General features: G+C 45.2%; 2 protein-coding genes across 3 annotated transcripts in view; one reads left to right on the forward strand and one right to left on the reverse strand.

Moving 5' to 3' along the window:
- LOC122458194 (protein mono-ADP-ribosyltransferase TIPARP-like) overlaps positions 1 to 19349 on the reverse strand; it is a 30852-nt gene extending 11503 nt beyond the window's left edge. Inside the window, exon 1 of the mRNA XM_043505651.1 lies at positions 19090 to 19349. The gene's annotated coding sequence lies outside the window, so the exon portion shown is untranslated. The remainder of the gene's footprint in view (positions 1 to 19089) is intronic.
- A 9-nt stretch (positions 19350 to 19358) lies between these two features.
- TSPAN7 (tetraspanin 7) overlaps positions 19359 to 21841 on the forward strand; it is a 201181-nt gene continuing 198698 nt past the window's right edge. Inside the window, exon 1 of one of the 2 annotated variants that reach the window (XM_038387709.2) lies at positions 19359 to 19679. In XM_038387709.2, the coding sequence (XP_038243637.1) occupies positions 19599 to 19679 (81 nt within the window). In that variant the 5' untranslated portion in view covers positions 19359 to 19598. Of the gene's footprint in view, positions 19680 to 20575; positions 20711 to 21841 lie in introns of those variants that run through there. The other variant, XM_043505655.1, reaches the window with a different exon arrangement.

Raw genomic sequence — 21841 nt, forward strand, 5'->3', positions numbered from 1 at the left:
TTCCAAGCATTATGCAAACAGTAACTAATTAGTCCTTCAAACACCCCTGTGAAGTATGTAACTAAGTATTATCCCCACTTTATAGATGAGGAAAATAAGGACAAGAGAATAAGTGAAAACATATTACCTCACCTACCTTGTCTCTCCAATAGCATCCAGCAAGTTAATGCCAGAACCAGGATTAGAACATTATCCCATGCCCTACACCAGGTGTAGATATTTACACCAATATAAAATGCTACCAAGCCAGAATGGTAGAGCTTTATACCCACCTCACACGGATTTAAATAGCTGCATAAGGTGCAGGACCATGGGAAATCGGGTCCCCTGTCTCCCAGTCCCAAGCTCAGTTTACTAGATCACAGCTGCCACTCTGTGAAGGGGATAGGGATTAGTTACCATCACCTGTTCTAGAGGACAGAACAAGAAGTACTTAGGTTTTCCCTGCTGCAGCTCAAGTCTATGTTAAATTTTATTTGGATTTACTTTAACTACAAGAACTATTAAGCAATGATGGGACAAACTACCAAGGCCTAGAGCCCACAAATATACACGAGTAACTTTATGCATGAGGGGTAAAATTCTGACCCCATTGAAGTCAGTGGCAAAACTTCCACTGGTTTCAATAGGGCCAGGATAATGCCTCTAAAGTCTCATTGAGTTCAACAGGAATGCTTACAAGAATAAGTGTTTGCTGGTCCAAGCCCTAAAACTAGACTCCCATCTTCTATAGATAGTTTAGAAATAATAAAATGTACCCATCACCCTGCAAGATTATCTAGATGACATGGGGTACCTGCCAACCCAAATATTTCTATTTCAAAACTATTTTTATCATTATTGCTATGACAAAATGTACGCTTTCACTTTCTTAAAATTGAAAATGGTTTATACAGGCAGAGAGCCTGGCATTAAGGTGTCATTCTGAGCTCATTTACTACAAGCGATACTGATATTTTGATTTCGGTGTTAAAAATCTGTATCATCTTTCCTGGCCAAATTCTGCTCTGACATGAACTTGCAGGGGGTGGGTTCCAATTAATTTAGATGGGAGCTATGCATTCAAAACAGAGGGCAGAATTGGGCTTCCTAATTTTATAGTGACATTAAATTACTACTAGCAGCATTCTGTAGGATGTTGGTGTTGATCTAAACAGTAAAACTGCATACATGGAAATTGTTTGTACAATCTAGTTCAACTCTGAACAGCTCAGAGGAGATAATATATAGTGAATTCTTGTATGAATTACTCCAGTTTGGCTAGGTAATGAAATGGTATAAACTGAAATAAGAAAAATTATTCTTGATGATCCATACCTGTCACTAAAGCCATAAGAAATAGCCAATGGAAATAACATAAGGACATAAGAATGGCCATACTGGGTCAGACCAAAGGTCCATCCAGCTCAGTATACTGTCTGCCCACAGTGGCCAATGCCAGGTGCCCCAGAGGGAGTAAAACATAACAGGTAATGATCAAGTGATCTCTTGATATAATGCAAACTAATGTAGAGTGGTGTGTTCTTCTTTCTGGAGAATTTATCTTTGCTTTGTCAATTCTTTGTTAAGCTTCTTGCCAGAGCTGAGGGCTGGCTGCTCCTCTGTCCCCTCTTCTGGTCTCTTCTGAGTATACTCCTCCAGGTCTTCAGTCTCTGGGTCAGATTGATGGAATTTTCCCACTCTCAGACCAGACCCCGTACTTTGCATACTAACTGTGATTACTCAGCAGGTCCAACTGGACTCAGTACCTATCGTTCTTCCCTTTGGGAGCTGTGAGAAATCGTAACCCCAAATAGCCTTCTTAAAACAAAGTATAGTTTAATCTTACCAGTAGGAGCACAGCATAACAAGAGAAAAGGATTTTAAAAATCATGAAACATGTGTATGCCTCTGTCTTACTTAAAGGATTTAGGTAGGCATATCTAACTCCAGACCTCTTTCTCCCTGGAGTCTAGGGCTCAGACTATTACCCAGAAGTCTCTGGCTCAGTCTCCTCTTTAATATTCTAACATCTTCAGGAGAATGTCTAAGACTATGTCTACACTTACAGTGCTACAAGGTCATAACTGCAGCTGCACTACTATAGTGAGTGTCTACACCAAAGCACTACAGCAATGGAAGGGGTTCTCCCATCACTGTAGTTAATCCTCTTCCCAAAGAGGTGGTAGTTAGGTTAACAGATGAATTCTTCCATTGACCCAGCTGCTCTGTCTATAGCAGGGGTTAGATCGGCATAGTTACGTCTCTGAGGGGTATGGATTTTTCACACCCCTGAGAGACGTAGTATGCCAATGTCTGTTTTCAGTGTAGACCAGCTCTCTGTCTTTAAACCCTTCTCAGACACTGATCTCTTCCCCTTCAACAGGGGCTGAGACATTCCTGGAGAAACTTGTTTAGCAAGCCCAATCGGCGATCTAGCCAGTGCATCATGGCCAACGGCTCTGTATTGTCCCTCAAGAGTTTGAAGAGTGGCATATCCGGATTTCCCTTCCCCCTCCTAGGCAACTTTTCCTGACAATGTTGCTAATGACTTAACACAATATGTGTATGAAGTGCAAAACACAATAGCCCAATCAAGATAAAGTATTCATAAATTATTATGGGCAGCTCCAAAGCCATCACACTCCTTTTTACCAGTTGTAGCCCTAGCTGCCTTTTTTGCAGTCACGTCAACAGCTGAGAAGCTGAGTCTTATTTGTGTCTCTTTTTAGAAGTCCTGACTGGCACCAGAATGCTCTAGACTTTTCCATGGGGAGTACTTTTTTTCTTTCATTCTCAATCATTGTCTGCATATATAACTATCTGTACATAGAAGTGCACACAGAGTCATATAAACAAAGGATTCATAAAAGTAGGCAAACTGTTGAATTTTTTGTCTGTTAGCATTGCTGCATAGTTGAATCAAAAGGAGGTGGTGCAGACTTTCCATTTGACTTCTGCTCCTTGAATGCTGAGCAGCTTTCAGTGCTTCTGGGATGCTCATTTCCAATCTCGGATGCTGAAAGAATCAGACTCCAATTCTAAGTTAATGTCTCCTGGGATATTTGGCCAGAAGACAGTTTCAAAACAGGCTATGCTTTGTAAGATATCATTTTTATTGCCACTTGCTCAATTTAAATTGCTGCTTATTAATATTAATACTTTTTGAGCCTTGGATCAGATTTTACTTATTTATTTGGAAATGAAACTTGAAATACTTTTGGTGAGCATTTACTAGTGTTACCGCTCTATTATCTAAGTGTGCTAGAAACATATCCATCTCTCCTCTTCCTCATCCTGTTTTTAATGCCCACCCGCATGGCTCTGTATCTTTCCCACCATCCTGCTAGCCCAGCAGGGTTAGACTTTTTTCACTTGGAGCCTGTACATATTCTTTAATCACCCAGACTGACAGCTAGCCAATTATGCAGATATTTAAATATCTATCTGGAGTACAGCTGGGGAAATAGTGGGAATGTATTCGCAAATATTTGTGCAAAATCTGACTGGTGATTCTGTTTGGTCAGGTTTGTATCCTTTTTAATTTGTTTTTCTGCAAACATTGGGGTTATCACTATTTGTGCATAAAATTGCTGGGGGAGGGAAGCTTTTATTTATGAGGATACAAGTGTCAGTACCCAATGAAGCATATGCTGCAGGACTATAGGAATTAGTGCTAGAAATGGTGGGATGCCCACCCCTCTGTACACTGTGTGATGAGGTGATCTGCCACCTTAAAGGTAGTGGTGCCTGGTGGGGCAGCCCAACCCATCATGTACTGTGGCCCTTTAAGATTTTGTCAGGTCTAATATGCAAAGGCCAAGGATCTATTGGGAGAGAGGAAATGGTCCAAGGAATAAGCAGTGTGTGGGTGGAATCCCATTATTATCTCTTCAAGCGCCTGGACCGGGACCCTTGCAGAATTGGCAGGGCAAGGCTCCTCTCTCCTCCAGCCATTTGGGATGAGCTTTAGGAATGGGACCAGCATATATGCTGCCTCTCTCTCCTAGCAATGCAGGCATCAGCAGAAGAAGGTTAGACTGACGAACCCTTGGGGTTTGGGAACTAATTGTGGAGGAAAGGCTTCAGCTGAAGGAGAAACAGACCAAGGCTTTACAACTGGCCTAAGTCACTAGTCTGGCTCCAAAACAGAGACCTGGATGACTCCTCCCTGAAGGAGGTAGACAGAGGGACTGTCTAAAATACAACCCTAGCCCTGGAAAGAGGGCTAGGGGAGACTTCTGCCTGAAGGAGGGAGATTCTGATGGTTTGAGCACAGCCCTAGCTCCAGGAAGAGGGCTACGGGAACTCTGGCCTTAAGGAGGGAAACCATAAGCGTGGTTTGAAATATGGCTTGTTAAGAGTTAGAGAGGCTCAGGAGCCACCAAGAGCAGGAGCTTTCGGCAACAGACTAGTGTGATGAGAAGCCACCCGGGAAACCAGACCCTCTGGAGGAGAGGATCACAGGATGTGAACCTGAAAAATGGCCTTACAGAGGAGCAAAGTTGGAAGCAGGCCAAGGAAATAGTAAGGGGTTGGAAGAAATTGGCCCCAACAACCATATACGGCGTCTCTAGCCTGAAACCGAGAGAGTGAGTGAGCGAGCATGGTTTTCCCTACCAAACCCAACAAGAGGATTTATTAAGGCTATGAACAAGCAGGCCACAATCAAAGAGGCCAGGGACTATACACCTTCATGTAGCGTGACTGGCCTGCTGAGGTACTGAACTCTTTACAACCCCGAAAGGGAAAAGGACTACCAGCAACCCAGTCGGAGGGCAGAGGTTGTGACAAAGGACCAACAAGCAGGCTAGAAGAAAGAGATCCATCAGAGGAGGAAAACTGAAGCAGTTTTATTGTGTCTCCAGGTTTTGCCACAAGGGGGCACACAAGACTGAAGGCAACCCTTAGCACACTGGCTTAGGGTGTTTGGTAGCGAAGTTGTTAGGAGGGAGGGGGAGACCAGGCAACTGAGACGGCCAGCAATTTCAGCACAAATACAACTGACTTATCTGTGGTTATTGCAGCATAAGCAGCTGTGGGGAGGAGAAGGGACATGTGATCTGTTGAAAAGTCCCTTGCCTAGAGAAAATTTGCACATCCAGTCCTAGAACATGGATAAGATGTCCATTTTTGGGCATTGCAGTCCTTCGATTCCTGCCCCTCCTCAGTTTCTGACCAGACACTCTATTGAACCACCTCCATTCACAGCTCTACTCTATTGTAGAAGAACAACATTTGTTTGTTTTTGGGTGGAGGGAGAAATTGATAACTACTCAGTGTGCTGTCCAAAATCTGACTGAACGAAATGGGTAACTACTGACTGTCTAAAATCTATCCTCCCAAATGTAATAAGAGTTCAACATCATACCAAGATCTAGGAGTTAGTCCCAACTGAATAGTCCTAGTAGCATAATAATAATAATTGAGAAACGTTTAAATACCACTTTATAGCTCATTATCTGTGCCCAGTTGAGTACCTGCATGTGCCTGCTCTCTCTAGAGCAATTTAGATCCTGTTTTCCTGATTATTTTATTTAAAAATTAGATCTCTTTTTTAAAGACAAGCAAACTGCTTCATATAACGTAAGAACTGACATGAACTGTCACCCAAAACTTGAAACTGATCCATATTGAATCTCATTTGTGATTCAAACAGTTTTGACAATGTTTTTAAAGTAACTTCCTCCCCCATTTCACTCATTCCATAACACTGATTTAGTGAACTAAGCAGCTGGATGGAAACAATTATGCTCCTTACAGCCACTAGATTAAAATCCAACAGGTTTCACTTGCCATTATCTTAATACTATGGCAAGGGGTACTCTGCAAATGCTTTGAACAGATACCCTCAGCCCTACATCCTTCCAATTAATTTTACGTTTGCAATTTTCTTATTGTGTTTGTTTTCAGCTGAGCCAAGTAGATAATCAGTTCTCGCATGAGATTTCTGGATATAAGAACATAAGAATGGCCATACTGGGTCAGATCAAAGGTCCATCTAGCCCAGTATCCTGTCTTCCGACTGTGGCCTAATGCCAGGTGCCCCAGAGGGAATGAACAGAACAGGTAATCATCAAGTGATCCATCCCATGTCACCCATTCACAGCTTCTGGCAAAACAATATCTGGAAACCAAATAAGTAAAACTGAAACAGAGCAAAACAGTTTTGATGTATTAAGGTAATTTATATCCCGTTAGCCAGAGAAACAGGTGCAAGAGACAACTGGAAGAGAAAATTTATTAAAAACAAACATAAATAAACCAGAGCAGTTAAAGAAATACAGGGCCTCAGCCTATACAGGAGGGCCTGGTGGATGTCACACAAGCTAGATTACTAATTTTTTCAAAGAATATAGCAAATCAGAAAGGAAATTCTCCATTTAAATCAATAACCAAAAAATTCAGAAATTTGGAGGGAGATGTTAAAGCATAGAGTAAAAAACATAAGCTGACAACAGTGCTGGGCAAGGTGTCTTTGATGTGAGCTATGTTCATAGCTAATTGAATACAGAAAATTTTTTTTGTGAATAATTAATTGATGCCAAAATTCACAACCAGCTTTATTCACAGGATATTGCTTGACAATGTTCCCTCTAAGCTGTATGGCTGCGCAGTAGGCTATCAAGGGTCACGTAGGCTGGGGGAGATGCATCTCCCCCAGCCCCATCCTTGGAGCTGCCGTGGATGAGGAGAGGCACCTCTCCCCCAACCCCAGGCCGCTGTGGCGAGGGAGGGCTAGGTAGAGTCCCAAACCCCTCATCCACAGGCCCACCCAGAGCCCGCACCCCCAGCCAGAGCCCTTACCTTCCCATACCCCAACCCTCTGCCCTAGCCCCGAGCCCCCTCCTGCACTGCAAATCCTTTATCCCTGGCCCCACCCCAGAGCCCACACCCATAGCTACAGCCCTCACCCCCACACACACACCCCAACCTGCTGCCCCAGCCCTGAGCCCCCTCCCACAATCTGAACTCCTCAGCCCCACTCCCACCACACATCACTTCCATATTGGTGCACATAACAAAATTCATTCCGCACATGGACGTAAAAAATTAGAGGGAAAACGATGCTTGACCATCTGCAGAGCTGACTGAATAATTCTTATAAATTCTTATTCTTATTTTATCATTATGATAGTTATGCTTCGTCACAGACGTATTTCTAATGGGTTACCTGCAAGGGGATGCTTTCCATTAGCATGATAATGAAACACTTTTTGTAAAAGTGTCACAGGCTGTCAGAAGGGCTAATGAGACTTTATGCCAATCTTTTAAGAAAACACTATGGATCTATCCCTTAAACCAAAAGAAATGGGGGGGAAAACATATTATTAAATGCACATAATTATCAATGTAACTGATAGGCTGAATGCTGTGTGGGTGCTCTGAAGGGAAATAATTCAAAGAGATCTTCCCACCCTTGCGTATCCTGTGTAGCAGCTGGCCGCAGCTATGGCTGTTGCACTTCCTTGAGCACAAGAGCTGCTGAGAGCTAGTGTCCATGAGGGCACTAACATCTGCAAAAGAAGCAGAGAAGGGTGAGGAAAAGACAGGGCCCTGTCTCCAGCTCTCTTCTGAACTGGCAAGCGGTGGGGGAGGGTGGGAGGGGAGAGAGGAGCTCATACTCGACCGTCCTATGAGTGGCATAGCAGTAGGCCAGGAGTCCAGTTTTCTACCGGAACTCCCGGTCAAAAAGGGACCATGAAGGCTCTGTTCAGCACTGACTGGGCTGTTAAAAGTCCGGTTGGCAGTGCAGGCAGGCTCCCTACGTGGCTCTGCACGGCTCCCAGAAGCTGCCTCATGTCTGGCTTCGCAGGTCCCATTGGCCGGGAACTGCAGCCGATGGGAGCTGTGGGGGAAGGACCTCCAGGCGGGGGTAGCGTGCAGAGCCCCTGGACCCTCCGCTTAGGAGCCAGACATCAGGCAGCTTCCTGGGAGCCGTCTGAGGTCAGCGCCACCTGGAGTCTGCACCCCAAACCCCCTCCTGCACCCCAACATCCTGCTTTAGCCCTGAGCCCCCTCCCGCACCCAAACTCCCTCCTGGAGCCTGCACCCTCTCCTGCACCCCATCCCCTGGCCCCAGCCTAGAGTTCCTTCCCGCATCCTGAATCCCTCATTTCTGGCCCCACCCAGGAACTCACACCCCCAACCAGAGCCCTCAACCCGTCCTGCACCCCAACCCCCTGCCCCAGCCTAGTGAAAATGGGCTAGTGAGCGATGGTGGGGGAGACTGAACAAGGGTGGATGGAGTGAGCGGGGGAGGGGGCGCGGGGAAGAGAGGGGGCCTTGGGGAAGGAGCAGGGCAGGGGTGGGTCAAAGATTTTCTGCTCTTAGAAAGTTGGCAATCCTACATAACGGCTATATACACCAGGAGCTGTAGGAAGAATTGCTCTCCCAGCAGTGCAATGTATTCCAGAGTCCTTCTCGGTGAGGCGGTGCAGAGTTGCCCCAGCTCTTACTCAGGAGCAATGTTGTGCTAACCAAGGAAAAGAAACAGAAATGCACTGTAACTGAGTTTTAAGAAAGGAAAATTAATTGGCAGCTCTAGAAATAAAAGCTAACGTAACAGAAATAAATGAACTGTGTCAGAGTCTATTGATCCAAGAACAATGTCATCCCACAATAGTGCTGTGACCTGTGTAAATCTTGCAGGCCAAAGGCAGCCCTAGTGTAACTCCACTGAAGTCAACGAATTTGCACAAAATGTAAATTTGCTTCCTCATCTCTCTGCTACAGGACACAGTATAATGGGTGAAATTCAACCCTTGCTGTATATGGGTGCAACTCCATTGGCTTTGCTAGGGCTGTTTGGCTATTTACAGGGTTGCTCATGAGCCAAATAATTCTTTGAGATTTGCTGTGTAACCTTGGACTTCCTTAGGAACATATGAAACCTGACATTTCCTTGTAACACAGACTTTAGGGCTTGGAGCTGAGAAAGTGACCTACATCAAGGCAGCTGTGAGTCACATAAAGGATTGGCTGTTCTGCAAGGGCTCTGCTTTGATAAATAATAAATTGCAGCTTATTGTGTATGTAACTAAGATTTGGGGCTGGCTAGGCTTGTCCAGGGACAAATTACTGCAGCAAAACTGTTACCAACTTTTATTTCGTGATTTGCTCTTTGTTTTCTGTGTCTTGCCAATAAAAATGACTTTTGTTGGAAAGAGGCTGAACTATGTCATAGATAATGTAAGTTGGGGACAATCACTGGCAGGCAACATGGAGAGAAAGTGAACCCTGATCTCAGGGGAGGCTGAGTCAGGAGTTGATTATAAACTTGAGTACCCTGTCAAGGACAGCAGAGGTTGCAATCTTTTACCATAAACAGTGCCACAGGGGAGCTAGAGAGGGCTTGCGTAGGCATGAGGAGCGCCAAGTGACCTGAAAGGTGCTAGGCTTTATTATGCCAGCCATAATTGATGTTTACATCCTTCTACATCTTTTTTCCATCAAACTTTTATTTAATCCCACAAAAAATAGTGGTAGCCTCAAGCACAGAGGAAAAGGAAGGAAGCATCCTTCCTTTAAGCCACTGGTCAGGGTTTTTAACTCAGGGATGAAAGTTCCCTCTGGACTGAAACTTGTGGTACAAAATCTTTTTTGTAAAAGTGACTGTTTTCTACACAATATGAAGAAAAGTGAGCTCATGGGTAGTGGAATTCTCAGCAGAACTCCCTGAAAATAGACATGATATTTTAAAGATGCACTTTAATATAACTAAAAATGTATTCATTTTGTAAAAATGTTCTTTTATTGACAATAGATATATAAATAAGAGCAATTACTCTGCCTTACCCCACGGGGCAGGGCGGGAAGAATAGACTATAACACTAAAGATTTATTTTGCTTGAACAAAATGCCTACTGTGACTTCATTCAGCAAATGTTTTGCATTCCTAACCCTGCCAAAATAAGATCAAATAATTGCAGATATTTAGCATGAATCCTCAATGCATGCATGCCGTGGCTCCAGGTTATGACTCGTATTCTTAGTTCCCTTTAAGCCTGAAAATGTTTCCTGTATTAGTACACCTTCCATATTTTAATACATGATATAGGCAGATTCATGTCTGCAGACTTTGTCACAGTTCCAGGGTTAACTGCTTCTCTGCCCCCTCTGTGATCTAATCTTGGGCGCCCTGTTATGTCTCAGGTCTCCAGCCATCACCTCTGTATGGGCAGAGATGTTCTCCCGCCAGACGGGGGATGTAGGCTTGTTGTTTCCCTGCAAGTCACTGTGACTATGCCAGCAGGTCTGACCCTGCTTGCTGTTCTGTTTTCTCCCAGGGACTATGACAGTGTGAGTACCAGTGACCAGCCAGCTTCCACAGAGCACAGTACATTTATTTTAGACAAAAGCATGACAGAGAAAACATAATAAAACAATAACCAGTCTACATGCATGTCAAAGCTTACCAGGTATTACCCATCCTCCACATGGAGGTTTTGGTAAGTCACAGCCTTCCAGCAGGGTTTTGCCCTTGCAGTTACAATTTCATGTCAGTTTGAGGATCAAATGAGGTCTCTCAGTCAGTTGAGGCTGACCCTTTGTATCACAAGCTCTTCCTTTGTCTGCTGCACCTCTTGAACCTGGTCTGAAGCAATATATGTTCATGTTTCTGTGAAGAGCAGCTGGAACCTTCAAAATTCTACAGTGGGAAATCCTATACAGAATCCCAGGGAGCAGGAGAGGGTGGCACTCTCTCTGTACCAGTAATCACTTGACATAGTGTGTTTACTGAGCCCTGCCCTTTGACTGGGATTTGGGCTAAACTTTTCAAAAGTGGCCACTGATTTGAGGTGTCTCAATTTTGGGTGCCCAGGTTGAGACACCTAAGGATCTCAAGTTGGGTCCCCCAAAACAGAGACACCCCAAATCAATGACTACTTTTTAAAATTTTGGCCATAACCTTTTGTAAATCTGGCCTTCGCAGGAAACATCTCTCTGTGTGTTTTATTAACTGGCTGGTTTTTTTCTTCTAGTTTTGGTTGATATTATTTTTATTTTGCATTTGATTAAAAAAAAGAAAGTGTGTTTGTGTGAAGTATAATAGTAGTCATTGGATTCAGTAGCAACTTACCCCTGCCATGTGACAGGAATATAAACCTTTTGTAGCCCTGACCTGAGTCTGGGACCAGGAAATAAAGATAAGACTTTCAATTCCTTGTTTCTTTATTCTCTGACAACTATCCTCTTTTTATAATTTTTGTACAGTGAATATTTATAACAATTGTTAACATCAGTATAATTTTTTATTTGCAGAAACTGCACTTATTTATATTTTAATGGTCCAGTTCAATAAAGATTTATGAACCTGTCATATCAGTTTTCCAGAAAAGTGATAAAAACAACAAAAATCAGTAACTCGTGCAGAACTCCCCCTCCAACCCTAGTTTAAATGCCTTCATTGTGTTCCGGGAGCAGTATGCTATCCATTAAAATGAGCAGCTTCTAAAGTCATAAACTTAAACTCAGTAAAACTCTTGCTGCATCCTTCATTGCAAAATCTTTGTGTTTTACAAACACACACATATAGTGGCTGTTTTCTCTTTTTAACATTGTTCCCTGAACCACGAGGTCTGAATTAACACCTTCCCATTGCATGTGTTGCTGAACTACACCTGGAAAGCCTGGAAAAAGGATGCTGCTTAAAAACCTAACTATTTTATTTCTGTTTTAAGTTAGCCCATGGGTGGTGGGTATCAAAGACCAGGAAAGGCTAAGCCTCCACAAACAGCCTTGTGTGGCTCTGCCCACCCTCCGCCCCCAGACCCCCTCCTGCTTCCCCCCAGCACAGACTGCGGCTCTTCCACCTGTGGCTGGGCCCGGGTTTGGGGCTTGCCGGCCTGCGGCCAGGGACTCTGGGTGGCTGGAGCCAGTGGTCACACTGCCTGCTCACCTGGCACTACAGGGTTGAGGGCCGGGACGCTGAATCAGGGCAAAAGTTTGGATTTGGATTCAACAACTCTCAAACTTCATGAGCTGCTTTTTTAAGATTTAATTCCAAAATGGGAAAAATCTTATATCAACTGAACTGATGAGATATTTGCCATCTTGAATTACAGAATCTTGTGAGATCATCTGTTTTTTGCAAAATATCTGCAATTTTAGGGCAAATTTGAGAGATTTTAGTTGCATCCACACACCAGAACTGGAAAATAGGCCCCTTCTGGTTTTAGGGCCAAGGAGATGGAAAACACTAGGGACTAGGAATTTGAATACATTTTCCTCCTCCCCCAAAACTAGATCAAAGAAGTTTCAATTTCAGGTTCTAGTTTTGGTCTATATCCACATAGGCCCAAATATTTGGATGTTTGGTAGAAAGGAGGGATATTTTTGCTTATACAATTGGTGACATTCAGGGCTGGAAGGAATCTGGAGAAGTCATGCAAGTCCAGCCCTCTGGGCTGAGGCAGGACCATGTAAACCTAGACTATCCCTGACAGGTGTTTGTCCAACCAATTCTTAAAAACCTTCATTGATGGTGTCAAGGTTCCTTCCCCACTCTGAACTCTAGGGTAGAGATGTGGGGACCTGCATGAAAGACCCCCTAAGCTTATTCTTACCAGCTTAGGTTAAAAACTTCCCCAAGGTACAGACCCAAACCCTTGGATCTTAAGAACAATGAAAAATCAATCAGGTTCTTAAAAAGAAGAATTTTAATTAAAGAAAAGGTAAAAGAATAACCTCTGTAAAATCAGGATGGTAAATACCTTACAGGGTAATCAGATTCAAAACATAGAGAATCCCTCTAGGCAAAACCTTAAGTTACAAAAAGACACAAAAACAGGAATATATATTCCATTCAGAACAGCGTATTTTACCAGCCATTAAACAAAAGGAAATCTATTGCATTTCTAGCTAGATTACTTACTAACTTAACAGAGTTTCTGAGACTGCATTCCTGATCTGTTCCCGGCAAAAGCATCACAGACAGACAGACAGACCCTTTGTCTCCCCCCCTCCAGCTTTTAAAGTATCTTGTCTCCTCATTGGTCATTTTGGTCAGGTACCAGCGAGGTTATCTTAGCTTCTTAACCCTTTACAGGTGAAAGGTTCTGCCTCTGGCCAGGAGGGATTTTATAGCACTGTATACAGAAAGGTGGTTACCCTTCCCTTTATATTTATGACAGATGGGAATTCCATAACCTCCCTTGGAAGCTCATTCCAGAGCTTTAACTGTCCTTATAGTTAGAAAGTTTCTCCTAATATCTAACCTAAATCTCCCTTGCTTCTGATTAAGCCCATTACTTCTTGTCCTACCTTCATTAAACATGGAGAACAATTGATCACAGTCCTCTTTATGAGAGCCTTTCACACATTTGAAGACTGTGATTAGGTCCCCGCTCAGTCTTCTTTTCTCAAGACTAACAATGCCTTAGTTTTTCTAACCTTTACTCAAAGGTCAGGTTTTCTAAATCTTTATCATTTTTGTTGCTATTCTCGGGACTCTCCCCAATTTGTCCTCATCTTCCCTACAGTGTGGTGCCCAGAATTGGACACAGTTTTCTTGCTGAGGCCTCATTAGTGCTGAGGAGAGTGGGACAAATACCTCCCTTGTCTTACATACAACAACTCATGTTAACACACAGCAAAACATTAGCCTTTTGCAACTGCATCTCTTCATTGACTCGTATTCAATTTGTGATCTACTAGAACTCCCAGATCCTTTTCAGCAGCACTACTACCTAGCCAGTTATTCCCCATTTTGTAGTTGTGCATTTGATTTTTCCTGTCTAAGTGAAGTAGACTCATAGACTTTAAGGCCAGAAGGGACCATCGTGATTATCTAGTCTGACCTCCTGAACATTGCAGGCCACAAGAACCTCACCCTGCTACTCTTGTAATAGGCCCATAATCTCTGGTTGAGTTACTGAAGTCCTTAAATCTTGATTTAAAGTAGGGCTGTCAAGCGATTAAAAATTAATTGCAATTAATCACACCATTAAAAAAATTTAATTAATCGTGCAATTAATCATGCTGTTATATAAATAATATTCTATTATTGTTTAAATATTTATGGATTTTTTGACATTTTCAAATATATTGATTTCAGTTAGAACACAGAACACAAAGTGTACAGTGCTCATATATTTATTTTTATTACAAATATTTGCAGTGTAAAAATAAAAGAAATAGTATATTTCAATTCACCTAATATAAGTACTGTAGTGCAATCTCGTTATCAGGAAAGTTGAACTTAGAAATGTGGAATTATGTACAAAAAATAACTGTGTTCAAAAATAAAACAATATAAAACTTTAGAGCCTACGAGTCCACTTAGTCCTCCTTCTTGTTCAGCCAATTGCTCAGACAAACAAGTTTGTTTACATTTGCAGGAAATAATGCTGCCCGCTTCTTGTTTACAATGTCACCTCAAAGTGAGAACAGGCGATCGTATGGCACTGTTGTAGCTGGCATTGCAAGATATTTACGTGCCAGATGTGCTAACGATTCATATGTCCCTTCATGCTTCAATCACCATTCCAGAGGACATGCATCCATGCTGATGACAGGTTCTGTTTGATAACGATCCAAAGCAGTGCGAACCGACGCATGTTCATTTTCATCATCTGAGTAAGATGCCACCAGCAGAAGCTTGATTTTCTTTTTTGGTGGTTTGGGTTCTATAGTTTCTGCATTAGAATTTTGCTCTTTTAAGACTTCTGAAAGCATGCTCCACACCCCGTCCTGATCAGATTTTGGAAGGCACTTCAGATTCTTAAACCTTGGGTCGAGTGCTGTAGCTATCTTTAGAAATCTCACATTGGTACCTTTTTTATGTTTTGCCAAATCTGCAGTGAAAGTGTTCTTAACATGAACAACATGCTGAGTCATCATCTGAGACTGCTATAACATGACATATATGGCAGAATGTGGGTAAAACATAGTGCAGGAGACATGCAATTCTCTCCCAAGGAGTTCAGTCACAAATTTAACGAACCCCCCCCCTTTTTTTTTTAAATGAGCATCATCAGCATGGAAGCACGTCCTCTGGAATGGTGGTCGAAGCATGAAGGGGCATATGAATGTTTAGCATATCTGGCACGTAAATACTTTGCAATGCCAGCTACAAAAGTGCCATGTGAATATCTGTTCTCACTTTCAGGTGACATTGTAAATTAGAAACGGGCAGTATTATCTCCTGCAAATGTAAACAAACTTGTTTGTCTGAGCGATTGGCTGAACAAGAAGTAGTACTGAGTGAACTTGTTGCCTCTAAAGTTTTAAATTGTTTTGTTTCTGAGTGCAGTTATGTAACAAAAAAAAAATCTACATTTGTAAGTTGCATTTTCACAATAAAGAGATTGCACTACAGTACTTGCAGGGCAGGCCCTAGGTGGGTGCAGGGCCCAGGGTGGAAGTGATGAATCCATCACTTCTGGGACTGACCCATCACTTCCCCCAAAGTGCGGGGCCTGGAATGGTCGCCCCAATTTGTCGTATCCAAGGCACGGTTCTGAGTACTTGTATGAGGCGAATTGAAAAATACTATTTCTTTTATCATTTTTACAGTGCATATATTTGTAATAATAAATAATAATAATAATATAAAGTGATCACTGTACACTTTGTATTCTGTGTTGTAATTGAAATTAGTATATTTGAAAATGTAGAAAAACATCCAAAATATTTAATACATTTCAACTGGTATTCTATTGTTTAACAGTGGGGTTAAAACTACAATTAATTACGATTAATTTTTTAAATCACGATTAGTTTTTTGAGTTAATTGCATGAGTTAACCACGATTAATCGACAGCCCTAATTTAAAGACTTCTAGTTACAAAGAATCCATCATTTACTCAAGTTCAAACCAGCAAGTGACCTATGCACCACACAGCAGGGAAAGGTAAAACCCCTCCCAGGGTCTGTGCCGATCTGACCTGGGGAAAGATTCCTTCCCGACCCCAAATATGGCGATCAGTTAGATCCTGAGCATGTGGCCAGACCCACCAGCCAGATACCTGGGAAAGAATTCTCGGTAGTAATTCAGAGCCCTCCCATCTAGCATCCCATCTCCAGCCATTGGAGATATTTGTTAATCGTAGTCGTGTATGGGTCATATGCCATTGTACCATCCCCTCCATAAACTAATCAAGCTCAGTCTTGAAACCAGTTAGTTTTTTAGCCCCCACTGCTCTCCTTGGAAGGCTGTTCCAGAACTTCACGCCTCTGATGGTTAGAAACCTTCATCTAATTTCAATCCTACACTTGTTAACAGCCAGTTTATATCCATTTGTACTTGGGCCAACATTGGCCCTTAACTTATATAACTCCTCTCCCTTTCTGGCATTTATCCCTATGATGTATTTATAGAGAGCAAGCATATCTTCCCTCAGCCTTCATGTTGTTAGGTTAAACAAGCCAAGCTCCTTAAGTCTCCTCTTGTTTTCCATTCCTCAGATCATCCTAGTAGCCCTTCTCTGCACCTGTTCCAGTTTGAATTCATCTTTCTTAAACATGGGAGACCAGAATTGCACACAGTATTCCAGATGGGTCTCACCAGTGCCTTGTATAATGGTGTGACAGGGCATAGCCCTCCGCTCCTGTCTTTCTGCAATAATGGCTCTGACATCTCTGGATTGTAGCCACTGGTGTGTACTTTATTTATGTTATTTCAGCCATCACCCTACTGCATTCCCATGCGGCATTTCTATTTACAGTGTCATACAATCATCATCCTCTTTTTCTAGAGAGAAGAAAGGAAAGAGATCCCACCACGTAGGGCTTGAGCTTTCCCCTTTCTCTGCTCCCTTTCACTTCCTCCCTGTGCTCTTTTTCTACTCTTGCAGTTAATGGGCTAATTATCTCCTTAACTCTCCCCAGCTCAGGGTGAGCTACTAATTAGCCACTCCTTCCCTCAATCAGATCTTCTTCAGCAGAACTAAAATTTCTTGTGACCAGAATGCTTGTTCATTGCTGGTTCGCAGCAGACTGTAACAAATGGTGCTAACACTTGCCTGTCTCCACTGAAAATACCTCGCCTGATGCATTCTAGGACTGCATTAGCCTTTTTCACGGCTGCATCACAATTGAAGGCTCATAGTTCTCTGGTGATCAACCAATACACCCAAGTCTTTCTCCTCCTCCGTCACTTCCCACTGATACATCTCCAGCTCATAGCAAAAATTCTTGTTGTTAGTCCCCAAGTGCATGACCTTGCACTTTGCATTATTACATTCCATCCCATTTCTATTACGCCCGTTTTCAAGATCATCCAAATATTCCTATATCATATTCTGGACCACCTCCATATTGGCAATACCTCCCAACTTTGTGTCATCCACAAATTTTATTAGCGCACTCCCATCTTTTGTGCCAATGTCATTAATGAAAATGTTAAATAAGATTGGTTCCCACAGTGATCCCGGAGGAACCCCACTAGTATCCTCCCTCCAGCCTGACAGTTCACCTTTCAGCATGACCTGTTGTAATCTCCCCTTTAACCAGTTCCTTATCCACCTTTCGATTCTCATATTAATCCCTATCGTCTCCAATTTAACTAATAGTTTCCCATGTGGAACTGTATCAAAAGATTTACTGAAATTGAGGTAGATTAGATCATTTCCTTTGCCTAGAAAATCAGTCATCTCAAAGAAAGAGTTCAGGTTGGTCTGGCATGATCTATATTAGTAAAACCATTTTGTATTTTATCCCAGTTACCAGTTGTCTCTATGTCCTTAACTATTCTCTTTCAAAATTTGCTCTAAAACCTTGCATACAGTTGAGGTTAAGCCCATGGGCTTGTAGTTTCCTGCATAGGCACCAACTCCATGGGTACTCTAGGGCTAGAGTACCCATGGAAAAAAATTAGTGGGGGCTTAGCATCCACTGGCAGCAAAGCTCACCTCCATCCCCTGCTCTTTCCCTCCCCCAGCCCCAGCGCCTCCTGCCGGTGGCCCTGCTGGTCAACCCCCCTTCCCTCCCAGCACCTCCTGCCAGCCAGGCACTGGGAGGGAGAGGAATGGGGATGGAGCATGCTTGGGGCAAGGGGTGGAACTGGGTGGGAAGAGGTGGGGCAGGGATGGGGCTAGGATTGCCAACTTTCTACTCACATAAAACCAGACACCCTTGCCCAGCCCTTCCTCCAAGTCCCTGCCCATTCTCTGAGGCCCCACTGCCACTCACTACATTCCCCCCTCCCTCTGTTTCTCATGCTTCCCACGCTCACTTGCTCATTTTCCCTGGGCTGGCTCAGGCAGTTGGGGTGCAGGGGGTGTGAGGTCTCTGGCTGGTAGTGCAGACTCTGGAGTGGGGCTGGGGAAGAGGGGTTTGGAGTGTAGGAGAATGCTCCAGGCGGCGGGGTGGAGCCAAGGGGTTCAGAGTTTGGGAGGGGGCTCTGGGCTGAGGCAGAGGTGGGGAAGGGGGTATGGGCCATGGGTTGGGGGTTCAGACTCTCGTGTGAGGCTGGGGATGAGGGATTTGGGGTGCAGGAGGGTGCTCCGGGCTGGGACCAAGGGGTTTGAAGGGCGGAAGGGGAATCCGGACTGGGGTAGGGGGTTGGTGCACGGGAGGGGGGGTAGGCTCCAGGTGGCGCTTACCTCAAGCAGCTCCTGGTAGCAGCTGCATGTCCCTCCTCTGGCTCCTACATGGAGGTGCGGCCAGGTGGCTCTGCAGGCTGCACTGTCTGCAGGTGCTGCTCCCGCAGCTCCCATTGTCTGTGGTTCCCGGCCAATGGGAGCTGCGGAACTGGCGCTTGGGTCGGCGACAGCCTGTGGAGCCCCCGGGCTGCCCCTATGTGCAGGAGCCGGAGGGGGGACATGCTGCTGCTTCCAGGAGCCGCACGGAGCCACGGCAGGCAGGGAGCCTGCCTTAGCCCCGCTGTGCTGCCGACTGGACTTTTAAGGGCCCGGTCAGTGGCACTGACGGGAGCCGCCAGGGTCCCTTTTCAACCGGCCATTCCGGTCCAAAACGGGATACCTGTCAACTGTAGGTGGGGCCTTGGGGGCGGGGCCTGGGGCCGAGTGGGGGTTGAGCCCCCCCGGGAAAGTTGGAAGCCGGCGCCTGTGATGTCCTGAATCACTTTTCCCCCCTTTCTTAACGATAGCTACTATAATATAAATACAGTACAGAGCTGCGAGCCTGCAGCCCGACGGTACCAACCCTGAGGATATGGATCCCTTAGAAATCCTTGCTCCTGGGCTTGCAATTTCACCTGCCAGTTCCGTGAAGAGGCTTGGCTGGAGACCACCCAGGTACTGGGCGCTTGTCAGGATGGAGTTTCATCCGGCGCCACCCCGGCCAAGGCAGCGTCCCGTGGCCGGGGAGAGCAGGCGCAGGGTTAACGGGCTGGGGCCGGGACCCGGAGCGGCGCGTTCCCCGAGCCCGGCGGCGGCGGCCGGGCCCAGCAGCAGGGGGCGCGTGTGCGGCTCCCTCCCTCCCTCCCGCGCTGGGCTGGGCTGGGCTGGGCAGGCTGCGCGCCGCGCTCCCGGCGGCGGCGGTGACTCCACAATGCTGGGCTCGGGCAGGAGGCGGGGCGGGCGAGCGGGCGGCAGCGGCGGCGCCGTGACTGAGCGGCGAGCGGGGCGGGCAAGCCGCAGGCTGGAGCGAGCCGAGCGCTGAATCCCCCCTCCCGCCCCCACCCCTTCCCCAGCAGCCGGGCCCTCAGTAGTATGGCATCGCGGAGAATGGAGACCAAACCCGTGATAACGTGTCTGAAAACCCTGCTCATCATCTACTCCTTCGTCTTCTGGGTGAGTGCGGGCTGGGGGCGCGGCGTGAGCCCCCCGCAGCAGGGGGCGTGCGGGGTTATACAGGGTGCGCGGCGCGGGGATCTGCAGCCGCAGCTGCCGCTCGGGTTCGCTGCGCAAACGGCCGGGTGGGCTCTCCTCCTGCAGGGTGCCCGGCGCCTCCCTCGGCTCCGCGTCCTAGGGTGTCATGGACTTGCCCGTTGGGGGCACATTCGGGTTTGTCCCAGATTTTTTGTTTTTGTTTGGTCTGAACCCCCTCCCCCCCACACACATCCACAGGAGCAAAGGCAGCGAGCAAGCGAGTTACTGGGGCTGCGCCTGTCGTGCTGTGCCTTGCTGGTTCCCTCTCTCGGTGTCATAGAAGAAGCATAGAATATCAGGGTTGGAAGGGACCTCAGGAGATCATCTAGTCCAACCCCCTGCTCAAAGCAGGACCAATCCCCAATTTTGGCCCCAAATCCCTAAATGGCCCCTCAAGGATTGAACTCTCAACCCTGGGTTTAGCAAGCTACTGCTCAAACCACTGAGCTATCCCTGTGTCTCAGGGCAGCAGGCTGCGCTGGTGGGGTAGTTGCATGCAATAAGCTGCATCTCGGATCTGAAGTTTGCTCCCCCTGTGATTTCCCTGCCGTTAGAAATGTAGCCCTCTGCCTTTCTGTAGCCTCTCCTAGGCTGCTGGCCACACGTTAATGACAGCCTCACCCCCCCCCCTCCTGCCTGCCAAACATACACAGGGAGGTGGGGACCCAGCTGCTGCCCCTGTGCAAAGGGAGCTGGGTATCCCTGCTTATTACCAAAGGGGCTTCTGAATGGCAGCTTGGGGCCAAAAACATGCTATTGACTAGCGGGGCCCTTGTTACAGACTAACCTGATGTTTGTACATGAGATGTTTGGTGCGTGCTGCACCCTTACAAGGGGAATGGGATGCTTTAACCACAGCGGCACAGCCCTGTTGGTTCTCCATCTCCCTTCTGAAGTATGCACAGCTCATTTGTGAAGGGGAATGTAATATGAAATATCATGGGAAGGAGCAGGTAGGAATTTAACAAGGTTGGGCTTCGTTTGCTATTTTAAAGTCAGTAGCACGTTATGGGTTTCTGTGAAAAAGCTGTCAGCCCCCTTTTGGCTGGTACCCAGTGTATTTTGGAGGCTGCTCACCAATCTTCCCTGTACTGCCCACCCCTCACATCTGATTTTTGGTAAGTGCCATGTGCATTTAGCATGATCAACTTTATTGTTGCACTCATTCACAGGAGTTGTTATCTCTGTGTTACAGAAAGCTTATGCCATGTAGAGAATAAATCATATTTGTACATTTGGGTTTTTTAGCAGTGCATGTCAGGTGAAGCGACTGCACTTTCCCATGGTTTGTACCTTATCTGAAGCCAATCTCCTTCTGTTGAAGCACTGCAGCTATGCACAGGGATAAGACATTTCAACAACCATGTTTTCTTTTTTATCACCCTTGCTAATCTCTTAGGCTGATACTGCATAACTTGCAATGCTGATATTGGTGGTGAGGAACTGCAAACCTGTTGGCTGTTGCTGGCCACCTCCATTGTGGAGTATGTATGAGGTGGGGGAGAGAAAAGCATTTCTCTGTGATTTTACTCTGTGGGTTTTCTCTGACCCTTTCCTTCAAGTTCGTGTTTTCTCGCTTAGCTTGCAGCTACTCAGAAAAGCAAGTGTCTTGTGTGAAAATAAACTGGTAATTTAAAAATATTTATTGAAATTAAAAACATAGTGGGTACTTGGTCGGGCTAAATTCCTAACAAGAGCCAGTGGCATGTTTTCTGACTTTATCTGTGTCATGGTATCTGTCATGTGTTTATAAACAAATTCAGAATCTTGCAACTAATTCTTTTTGACCCAGATACATTAATGAGTTATAATGATTGAGTAATGGGGGCCCTGGATTTTTAAACATACCCAGGGGGTTGATATTTTCATAGCAACCTGATCTTTTACTCAGCAGATTGCTGACATGAGCAGCATATCCTGGCAATGATCTGCAGATTAAAGACTCTCTTTAATGGTACATGGTGACAATACAGTATAATGGCCCCACTGTGTACTATTAGAGATCTTAATCTTAACTTCATTGACACAATACACTGAAACAAGCTTGTCACTTCATATTAATACAAGCTTATTGTGTATTACCA

This window comes from Dermochelys coriacea, chromosome 1 (genome assembly GCF_009764565.3).
Source record: "Dermochelys coriacea isolate rDerCor1 chromosome 1, rDerCor1.pri.v4, whole genome shotgun sequence".
In the NCBI taxonomy this organism is placed as follows: Eukaryota; Metazoa; Chordata; order Testudines; family Dermochelyidae; genus Dermochelys; species Dermochelys coriacea.